Source organism: Panulirus ornatus, chromosome 4 (genome assembly GCF_036320965.1).
Source record: "Panulirus ornatus isolate Po-2019 chromosome 4, ASM3632096v1, whole genome shotgun sequence".
Lineage (NCBI taxonomy): Eukaryota > Metazoa > Arthropoda > Malacostraca > Decapoda > Palinuridae > Panulirus > Panulirus ornatus.
In genome coordinates, this window is record NC_092227.1 from 70,669,069 (window position 1) to 70,681,346 (window position 12,278).

Here is a 12,278-nt window from a genome sequence, read left to right on the forward strand (position 1 = left end):
TGTATGAACAATGAGAACACTGAAGTGGTATGATCATGTAGAAAGGCCTGACGTATGATAAAAAGTATATTTGGGTGGAGATACATATACTGTAGAGAAACCAGAAACTGTATAAAAACATAGTGAGGGAGGCTATGTGCATATGCAAGGCGAACAAAGAAATGTACTATGTGTAGATGTAACTTGCATGTTTGGCTGAGATTCTGCTTGAATTATAAGGTGTGAATACATCTACACAAAGATAATCTACATAGTTAAATTAAGGGAAAGCAATAACTTAAACTTATCTCTCTTTAGCAAGCATTAACAAAGTTTATTTATACTTCAATCTGGCTGTCTAAGTTTAGTTTAAAAACATAAGTTCAATTAGGAAATGCTTTAAGACCTAATACATCTGGATGACACATTAAAAAAGTTTTAGCATTTTTATGATGCTAATTATGAAAAATTTAAGAAAATAAAGTAATCACTTCTACCTTGTACAGAAACATCTGGGGCACAATGGTATATGGATAGCTTTCTCCATTCACATCCAACAAAAACCAGTTTCATTTTCATGGCCAAACAGAACTGGAGGAATATCATTTACAATGGTATGTGCTTAAGTGGCCACTCTTATGTTAAGGCCCTGGGCAAACCTTATTCTTCTTACCTGGAAGATGCTAACCTATAAAGTGGGAGAGACACCATGATATATTTTAGATTTAGCTTCTCACATTAAAATAGAAAAAAACTTTTAGTTTAGAGCTATTACATTAATGATTTTAAGATCATGCTCAATGAACTAGGTTATTTACAGCTTGAACTTAGCTCTTATTTCATAAATCCTCTGTCATCATCATCATCCTCAACCTCATCATCTGTTGCTGCTTCCTCACTTACTCTTGTTCTTTTCTTCTTCCTTTCATAGAGATCCTCATCTTCATCAAAACTACTGTCTTCTTCATCCCAACGTTGGGTATATGGCTCGATGAAATGAACTGCCAAGTGTCGATACAATTCTGACTTGTCAACAAATTTTAAAGAGCATTCACTGCATTCAGAAGAATCAGCTTCTTTATTCATAAAGTTATCAGAGGATGAGGGTCCATTGAACTGATGTGACCATTTAGGAAGATTTAATAAATGTTCTTTCATGTGTTTCCAAAAGCCAGTTCTAGTAGGGAAAAAGTCATTACACTTAGAACAAAGGAAAGGTTCTGTTTCTTTTAACTCTTTTCCTTCAGCAGCTAGTATTCGGTCAATGTTATTATTTCTCATATTAGTATGGTGCTTCATTTTCCCTCTAAGGGTACTTTTACAGACCCAACAGTAACTCCTTACTTTCACAATATCTAACAAGTCACGAGGCACAAGAACATCCCACATCCCTAAATCACTATAATGCTTTGAAATATGCTTACATAAACATAATTGATTTTTAAATATCATACCACATACTTCACACATTTGAGGCTCTGTGATCATACGCGTTATCAAATTTTTATGGACTGCTAAAATGTGATTTACGGCATCTTCCTTATCAGTAAACTTACCTGGGCAATATTTACACTTTTGGGGACCCGCTTTGAAATTTGATGTTTTAGATCGAGCAGCACCTGCTTTTTCTGTTTTCCAAAGGCCCTCAGATATTGATAACCCTGATTTTCTACTTTCATACTTGTTTGAGCATCCCTCTGATTCAACTTCACTTTGATTACTTTTTACAACATTCTTATGGTTTTCCTTAAAACTGATCAAGTTCCCCTCAATGCTAGGCACTCTCGTTTCTAATCTTGTAACCTTATTTGAATTTCTACTTTCAGTCGTGGATTTCCTCATTCTTGTACCAACATTAGAATCATTTTTCAATTTTTCTGTGTTTTTCTTTTTCTGTGGTCCACAGTCTCTCGCATGTTCACTATATTCTTTGATGTTTGGAAACAATTGATCACAGTTACCACATACATGAGCTGGTCTCTTTTCTGGTGGACAGTCTTTGCACTTTTCAAGATGATTTATCAAATTTCCCTCATAATGATATTCTACTTTACAGTATGGACATACTACTTTTACATATTCTTTATTATGAACATCTTTGTAATGAGTAATACTTTGTTCCTCACTGTCAAACAGAGCTGCACACTGAAACCGACACCGAATTTTGTCTTTGTGAGACTGTTTTTGATGTCGTATCAATCTATTAATGTTCTTATGGGTAACGTGACAAGCTGGACACATAAATATTTTCCTGTGTTTCATCCTTTGATGATTACGCAAGGCTTTGACACTTGTAAACACTTCTTTACATGTATCGCACAGTACACAAGGTTTCATGCGTCTAGGTGGATGCTTCTGTTTTTGTAGCTGTGACTGTTTAGGTTGCTGATGCACTGTAACAGCATGGTTATACAAATCATTTGGTGATGAAAAGTTAAGGGCACACAAACCACACCTAAAAACTGCATAATCCCCAAAATTTGTTGATCCCTCATGATCCACATCAGATTCTGGGTCATTAGAGCTGGTTTCCAAGGGTTCCTGTTTAATACCTGGTAGTGCAGAGGTACCAAGAAATGAATCTGACAATGTCTTTGTCACTGGAGGTGTAGATGATAGGGAATCAGCTGATATCTTAACAGGATTGCCTGAAAATGTTGAAAGCATATCTGATTTGCTAGGTGAACTCAGAGTTTGACAGCTATTACCCTCAGAAGGTATTTTCAATTCACATTTGACAAGAGAGTTAAGAGTCTCCAATGAACTGACAGACAACAAGCTTTCTGGATTTTGTTCTTGAGAACTACAGGATGAGCTACAAAATCCCCCTTCTCTAATCAAGTTATCCACATCTTGCGTTAGTAAAAAATCATCACTGATCTTACTGCTGGATACTCCTAAATGCTGAGCAATGTGAATCTTTAGCTGATATTTGTTTCTGGTTTCTTTATTACACAAACGACACATAAACTGCTTCTTGTCATTAGCTGGAGGAGGATCCACAAAAATATTGATTGGCTTTATATATTCAGCCTCTCCTGGGTCTACATATCCCTTCTTCTCACGAATGTGGCCATGCACTACCTTCATGTGATCCAATAAGCTGATCTCAGAATCATAATCTCTACCACAATATTTGCACACATGAATATTGTGAATTTTTTTTTTGTGGATCCTTTGTGTTACATCTGTTGCAAAGAGCTCATTGCAAATGTTGCAACTCACTTCAGGATTTGCTTTCTTGTGTGATATCTCATGCATCCTGAATCTCTTGGCATCTTTAGTTTTGAAGCTGCATTTATCACACTGCTGTATTGGCCTGTGTGTGCGTAGATGCTGGACGTATTTGTGGGACTTGTTAAATGCCTTACCACACTGTTCACATACCTTCTTCATTCTTATCACACGATCGAGTTTCTTCACCCTCTTCCGAACCAGTACCGGTTTGGGTGATGGAGATGAAGTAGTCGTCTCCGCCGAGGGGGGGTCTGGGGGATCCTGGGGCTCAGGGGACGCCACGATGGGGATATCCATGCCTGCAGGCACAATGAAGTGTCAGCAAATATTATCTTTAACCATTGTTACAATGAAGGGTTTCATTCCCTCACTGACTGTGACTCCAACAAGCTGGTCTCCATCAGAATTATCATTATCTTATTGCACTCAAAATATACACATTAAATATTAAAATAAGCAGTCTCCCTCCTTATAGGTACACATTAATGTAAAACATAACACAAGTGAACTTGAATTTCGTTTTTCAATAAGCAGCAGAGTGGGTCTTGTACATCAATAGTACTGATGTAAAAAGGTTCTAGTGAATGTGTTACACAGTGTCATCATTGACTTAAAACCTCAAACATATTCATATACCTCATGCGAAAAGAATTACATTTAAGTAATTTCTTTAAAGTGCCCTGGACAGAAATAAACTAATGCTTGTTCATTTCATCTAAATGAAATATATATATATATATATATATATATATATATATATATATATATATATATATATATATATATATATATATATTCCTATGAGTCCACGGGGAAAATGAAACACAAAAAGTTCCCAAGTGCACTTTCGTGTAATAATCACATCATCAGGGGAGACACAAGAGAGAAACATAACAGTCAGTTGATATACATTGAACAGACGAAGCTAGGAAGCCATTTGGTAAACATGTGATTGTTTTGGCAATCATGTTTACCAAATGGTGTCCTAGCTTCGTCTCTTCAATGTATATCAACTGACTGTTATATTTCTCTCTTGTGTCTCCCCTGATGACGTGATTATTACACGAAAGTGCACTTGGGAACTTTTTGTGTTTCATTTTCTCCATGGACTCAGGAATATCTTGATCACGCGCAAAATTGTGATCCTTTCCAATATATATATATATATATATATATATATATATATATATATATATATATATATATATATATATATATATATATATATATATATATATATGCAGTTAAAACCATAGGAGAAATGAAACTGTTGCTGCAAGATCTTTTCTTTCTCACATCTTCAGTCAACCTGTTGTGACCTGATGTCAATTTTGCTTAGTCAACCCCACACTGACCTGAGTTTCTCCTATACGTATTACTTTTTACCTTACCTTTCTGTCAGTTTACCTGAAGATGTGAAAAACAAAGATCATGCAGCTACATTTTAATTTCTCCTGTGGTCTCATCTGCATAAGTTACACAAAGACTGTGTGTGTGTGTGTGTGTGTGTATATATATATATATATATATATATATATATATATATATATATATATATATATATATATATATATATATATATATATATTCTTGCATCTTGCAGGAGAGATGTAACAAGATACTCTAAGCTTTCATGTTTATTCCAACACCTTGTCATGCATATAGCTGAAATAAACACGAAAGCTTGGAGTATCTTGTTTTGTCTTTCCTGCAAGACATCAGAACATTTTCTCCATGGCACCAGTGTAGATACAAGAATATATATATAAATATATATATATATATATATATATATATATATATATATATATATATATATATATATATATATATATATATATATATAAATATATAAATATATACATATATATATATATATATATATATATATATATATATATATATATATATATATATATATATATATATATATACATACATATATCAGCACTGCTTGCCTGAGAAATTACCCAGGCCACTGAGACTGGTAGGTGGGCAACATACCCCTACCAATCTCAGTGGCCTGGGTTCAAATCTTGGGTGCACAATTATGAATGTGTTTAGGCTGATTCATATGTGAAAAATAAATGTTGATTGATATATATATATATATATATATATATATATATATATATATATATATATATATATATATATATCTCATTACAAAAAGTACTCTTCTCAAAAGCACTTCAATATATCATGTATATATATATGTATATATATATATATATATATATATATATATATATATATATATATATATATATATATATATACACGAATCATAAAAAAGTACAAACCCATTCAAGACCTGGTATGTTCAGAAGTGTTCACTTCACAAGAAGAAATACTTATGACATTACAAAGATGGTTACAGATATCCTATCTAAGGTTTATATACAAGAATCAATATTGCACTATACAAGTCCCTTTAATTATGTCATGAGGTATCATCAGATCAAAACACTAAACAAATCTCAATTAAAATGAATCAAAGTCTATTATTTTTGCAGGTCCACTTTCATCATCATCAGGTACAAAGTCACTTATCTCTTCACTAGGAGGGTACTGTGCACCATAATAGTCACCCATTATGTCCATTTGTGAACTGTCATCCAAACTAAACATTGAATCCTCTCCAACCAAGTAACCAGGGTATGACAGAGAATCTGAGGGCAAGCTTAGGTGCGAGTGCCCATGTGTTAATTCTGAGCCCTGCATTGAATTTTGTCCAGCCGATCCAGTGCTAGGTCTCCGTCTCACTTTCACTGAATTATTCTTGCTCTTCTTTTGTTTTGAAGCACTTTTTGATCCCGATTTGGCAGCCTGTATCTGTGCTTTTAATGCTGCAGTCCAGCTGAGATTTACTTTATTCTTCTTGTTAGCTTGCATTGTACATTTGTTTAAAGTCTTTTTAACTTGCTTCACATTCTGAGGAGGTGTTTCATCCGGTGAAACACTCACTTCAGCCGAGGTAACATCTGGTTGAGATATCTTATCACCAGTTTTGTTCTTCATAATTCTTTCTGATTTTTGTTCATATATTTTTCCAGTTTTTCTAACAATTTCCTCAACTACACTTTTTTCAAATGCATTATTCAACCTTGTTCTTTTGTCTGGTTCATGATTTTCAGCATCCAAAACTACGTTACTATCATCAATACTTCTTTTATCAACTGCTTTTTTCTTTTCAGGACTGTCTCTATCAAAATACTTTCTTTTATCAGGGCTTCTTTTCAAGGGAACCACATCTTCCTCATCTTCTGGTTCTTTGTAAGATATGGGTACACACCTAGCTTTCCTTTTTAAAGGAGGGCTTAGTTCATCACTATTAGCTCCGCTGTCTCTCTCCCTGATTTTCGTACTGTCATCATCACTCTCATCTTCCTTTCTCTCTTCCTCTTCTTCCTCTTCCTCTTCTTCCTCTTCCTCCTCATCAGAACACTCATCTTCACTGGGTATCCGAGGATGCTTTGCTTCTTGATGCTTCTCAAGCTCAGCTTTCTTAGCAAAGATTGAAACACACTTTTGGCATCTATAGGGTTTGTTTGTATGTGCATTCTTTTGATGCTGTTTCAATCTTAGCATTTTGCGATATTTTGCCTTACAGTTTGGTTCTGGGCAGTGATGAACTCGGTGAATCAGCACATGTCTGTTGTAAGGGCCACAGCTTCGAAATATCTTGCCACAATGTTCACAACCTCTAAATGGGTACAGCGTTTCATGAATCTTCTTCATATGATAAGTCATGGATTTCTCTCTGTTAAAAGTAATATTACACTTTGTACATCTAAAGAGTGAGCCAACTTTTAGAAGATAAGATGGCCGTTCATTTTTGTCAACTTTGTCCTTTGGAGGAGGTTCCCATTTTTCCTTTGAAACTGAGACACGTTTTTCTTTTGTTGATTCACTTGATTCTTTTTTGGTGGAGTCCTGCTTCTTTGCTAACTGATCCTTACTCTTTTCTGGATTTTCTTCATTTATTCCTTTTGCTGGTCCAACTGGTGTGCTTCGTAGGACCCTTGATGTTTCACTACCTGTTCGCTCAGGTAAGGTATTTGATTTTCTATCTGTGTGCTCTTCTGGATTATCTGCAGCAGATTTACTTGGAGTGGGTTTCTTTATTACCTGTCCCTTTCTTACAGTGGTATGTGCAGGCATATGAAGTTTCAGTTGATAATCACTACGACAAATTTTGTTGCAAATTCTGCAAGTAAGGGATTCCTCTTTCTCTTTTCTCTCTTTTTCCTTCCTTTCCTTTTCTTTCCTCAGTTCCTCCTCCTCATCATCTTCCTCCTCTTCATCCTCCTCTTCTTCATCCTTATCTTCCTCAACCTCATTAAGTCCCTCCTGAGCTCTTGCAGCTGCTTGTGACCGAGTGGCCCTGGAATGTTCTTCTTTCTGATGATGTTTGAGCTTGAACAAGTGACTAAAGCCCAAGTCACAAATATCACAAGAAAAGCTTTTCACTTCTTCTAGTTCTGACTCTGAGGATGATGTAGTGTTATCCTCCTCTTCCTCATCCTCCTCTTCCTCCTCATCCTCTTCATCTACTTCCTCCTCCTCCTCCTCCTCCTCCTCTGATTCACTTTCACTTTTTGCTTCTTCCTCACTCTCAACTACCTGCACTTGTGGTTTACTACGTGTAACCCTTGATGGCGGTCTTGGTGGCCAATTCGTTGACTTAGCCACTACTCCTTTAGCTGGTGGTTTAACATTCATTATCTTACCGTGGGATACATTTTTCACACTTTTAGCACTTCCACTTTTACTTACAGATACAGCACTAACTAAAGTTTTTGTTTTTCCTTTTCCATTTCCACTTGTACCTTTCTCAGAAACTTGTTTACGGTCATCTTCTTTTCCTAAATTTTTTTGTTCTCCCTTTGACTTTTCTTTTTCTGCTTTTTTCTTCTTTGCCTCATCTTCCTTTCCTTTTCTCTCCTTCTCCTTTCGTTCCTTATCCTTCAATTCCTTTTCTTTCTTTTCTTTCTCTATTTTTTCCCTTTCCTTCTCTTTTTCTATCTTCTCTTTCTCTCTTCTTTCCCTCTCCTTTTTGTCCTTTTCTTTCTTATCCCTCTCCTTTTTCTCCCTCTCTTTTCTCTCTTTTTCTTCTCTCTCTCTCTTTTCTCTCTCTATTCTCTCTTTCTCTCTTTTCTCTTCCTCTTCTTTCTCAAGAATTTTTTCTTGCTCAAGTTCTGCTAGTTTTCTTTTTTCCTCTTCATCATCATCACTATCCATAAATTCATGTTTTAATCGCTCATGGTTTGTCAGGTGATGCTGTAACTTAAAAGATTCCCCACACTTAGCACAGTGAAAAAGAGGTTGGTCCTTATGATTCTTAAGAATGTGGAACCTCAAGCCATATTTATTTTTCACTTTGATTTTCTCCTTACAAATTGGACATTCTTGCATGCCTCGGTGTTTATGTTTCATGTGAGCAAGGAGAGAGGACTTTTTCCTAAATACCAGATCACAAAAATCACAGGGCAATTTTATGAGACACTTTTTTAATGAAGCTTCATTGTTCTGACTATGCTCCTCATCAGTTTCATGCTTTACAAAGTGTGGTTGAGATTCAGTTACAGTTATATCATCCTCCTCCAAAGCCCTCTCATAATGTTTACCTGACACAGCCCCTTTCCTCCCCTCACCAGGGGAAAGAGCATCCCGTTTTGAAGAATCTCCACCAATTCTGACAGTTTTCTTGTAATCATTCTTATTGATAAAGTTTAAAGACTTGCTTAGTCTGAAGAGAGAGGAGAGGAATAGATGATGAGGTGGAGTAGGAGGTCGAAACTTGATGGGCTCAGGGTGATGCTTTCCTTGTGACCGGGCCTTAGAGGGGCTGCCTCTTGGAGTGTAGGGAGGGAATCCCCTTCGACTGGACAGGGGAGGGCGACCCCTCTTGCGTCCCCTGGGTGGTGGTGGTGCTGGGGGCATGGCAGGGTATTGGGAGGGTGGGGAAGCCTTCCTCTGTAGCAGTAGTCCAGCGTAGTATTCTTTCCCTGAAGAAACAAGTCAAGTATTACCAACTGTTCATGAGGTGTTCCTCTTCAACTGAAGATCATACAGGTAGAATGGGGAGAAGAAGCCTTTGTCGCCTACTGCTGTTGAGAGGACTTCAACTGTGGCTAGAAAACCATTAGTTGACCACACTTGAAATGGCAAATTACATTAAAGCTTCAAGTTTACTGATTTCTCAGCTGTTTTCCACTGGATGGTTATAACCTTAAATGAAGAATTATGCACCTTCCTGCGTCAAACATCAGACATGATGAGGCACTTTGAAGCAAATATTTTAACTCTAAGCTCCTCCGTCCCCATTTATATGATTCAAAGCATAATAATTAAAATATTACCCATATCAAATACTGAAATAAACATACAGTTAACAGTAAATAATATAACAAAATACAAGAAATAATTAGAAATGTAAAAACAATAAAATAATAATAATAATAATAATAATAATATCATTTAAATAATAACAATAATGATAATAATAATAATAATAAAGCAAAAGTCAGATTAACAGGTTCTGCTGGGGAAAAAATCAATAGGAAGATAAATTTCTATCAGCATACTTCCAAAAATTGTCTCATGATTGCACAGCAACATGACACACAAATGGTGGTATAAACTGGTTAAAATCTATGCAGTACTAACACAATATATAGCTTTATTACATGTGTACATTCAGTATAAAGAATTGATGTACAAGCCATGGTGTGAACATATCTGAAAACTTATTTCATCATGAATGCATATAACTGGATTTTAATAGGAAGACTCCCTCACTAAGACTTATGATCATACCACCGATAAGAGCAAATGATCATTATCTATTATATAGAAAATACACTTTTATCCTTGGACTTACAGTTTTACATGCACTAAAATTTTTTACCCTAAACAAAAACACCACAAGAACATTAAAGAACTATTATATGTTAGAGAGTACATGATTAAAATCCTGGGAAAGTGACGAAACATGACTGAAAAGGAAAATCTATGTACATGAAAAGTAATACTAAAAATAATAATAACCTAATGAGGAGGAAAGACAGGAAGAAGATAAAGCACCTACCTATGAGCTCCTCTGACATGATACTGTCAAAAGGCAGGGCAAGGGCACAGTAATCACCACCACTCTTGCTTGATGAATAATGGTGTTTCTCTCTGCTGCCATGCTCATAACACAATTATCAATCCTAGGTTCATCTGGGACTGATTTCATTCATATACCAAACTTCTTTTCAATGCTTTTGTAGTTGTTCCATGAGTATGCCATATTCCTCTTGGATTTACACAGAACTGTCTATCTTTCTCACTTCTGTGGTCAGTCCTGCAAGCATATCTATTCCCTGAAATATCAGGGGTCAGGATTCCAAATCCACATGATTTCCAGGGATGACACACCTGCCTTTCTCTTCATGAACCACTTAACCCTTAAACTATGGCATGCCTCATATCAGTTCAATTAGGGAACTGAAACATGCCTCATATCAGTCCACTTTGGGAACTGCAATATGCCTTGTTTGAGAACAGATGGTTCCTGACCTCACTCAAATTCCCATGTCATCAGCAACAAAAAACACAGCTGGAGAATATACTGAACGTCAAATTTACCTATAAATCGTTAAAGCAAGTGTAACTGCATCATCAGGAGAGGAACCCAGATTTACATGCCCACAACTTAAGACAATCTTTTAATAAAAGAAACAATATCTATGTCAGTTTTTAAATGTTTGATGAAAATAGGGTTACTTTTTCATTTCATCATGTAATTAACACTCTGTATGTAAATCATATAAAAATACATGAATCCCCCTTCCCAACAAAAATAACACTGACAAAACAATGAAATAACCCAACAAGCACTAAAGAACCAACCTCATAACTCCGTCATACACTCCCACCCACCAGCCATACCCCTTACCCCCTCAATCAAAAAACACACCCAAAACAAACATGAGTAACAATCTCCCATCTATGCTCTAGACATCAATCATCACTACAGAATGACAAACACCACCTTGAAACATTCCAAGACCCTTCATGCCCATGAAGCACCTACCATAAAGAAGACACTGAGCACTTGCTACTCGATTGCTCTGAATTCTCTGTACATACATCATCACAACACCTCATGACCTATGGTGGACATAGCCAGCTTCCAGAGTGCTGTATGACCCACATAACAATAGAAGGGACTCCTGGGGCAGGAAGTAAGTGGTAGGTAACTAATGAGTACAACATATATAAGAGGCAAGTGTTTTAGGAGCATATGAGTGAGTGTGTCAGCAGCTTTGATGCACAAGACCAGGTTTTAGTGATGGGTGATTTAAATGCAAAGGTGAGTAATGTCGCAGCTGAGGGTATAATTGGCGTACATGGGAGTATTCAGTGCTGTCAATGGAAACGGTGAAGAGCTTGTTGGATTTATGTGCTGAAAAAAGACTGGTGATTGAGAATACCTGGTTTAAAAAGAGAGATATACATAAGTATAAGATAGGGTGGATAGAGAGGATTTGTGGAAGGTTTTGAAAGCATATGGTGTGGGAGTTAAGTTGCTAGAAGCAGTGAAAGGAAAGGAGACTTGTGCGAGGAAGTACCAGGAGAGATTGAGTGTTGAAAGGCAAGAGGTGAGAGCAAATGACGTGAGGGGAGTGGGTGAGGAATGGCATGTATTTAGGGAAGCAGTGATGGCTACCACAAAAGATGCATGTGGTATGAGAAAGGTGGGGGGTGGGCAGATTAGAAAGGGTAGAGAGTGGTGGGATGAAGAAGTAAACTTGTCAGTGAAAAAGAAAAGAGAGGCATCTGGATGATACTTGCACGGAAGAAGTGCAAATGACTGGGAGATGTATAAAAGAAAGCAGCAAGAGGTCAAGAGAAAGGTATAATGGTTGAAAAAAAGGGCAAATGAGAGTTTTGGCAAGAGAGCATCATAAAATTTTAGGGAGAATAAAAAGATGTTTTGGAAGGAGGTAAATAAAATGCGTGAGATAATGAGAGCAAATGGGAACATCAGTAAAGGGGGCAAGTGGTGAAGT

The 12,278-nt window shown here is 36.4% G+C and overlaps 1 protein-coding gene across 4 annotated transcripts in view; it reads right to left on the reverse strand.

Annotated features, from left to right (window-relative positions):
- Positions 1 to 12,278, reverse strand: part of LOC139767188 (uncharacterized) — a 285,192-nt gene that overhangs the window by 91,758 nt on the left and 181,156 nt on the right. Inside the window, exon 4 of one of the 4 annotated variants that reach the window (XM_071696284.1) lies at positions 5,471 to 9,227. The exons of the other annotated variants lie outside the window; for them this stretch is intronic. Within the exon in view, the coding sequence (XP_071552385.1) occupies positions 5,701 to 9,227 (3,527 nt within the window). The 3' untranslated portion in view covers positions 5,471 to 5,700. Of the gene's footprint in view, positions 1 to 5,470; positions 9,228 to 12,278 lie in introns of those variants that run through there. 4 annotated transcript variants of the gene reach the window in all.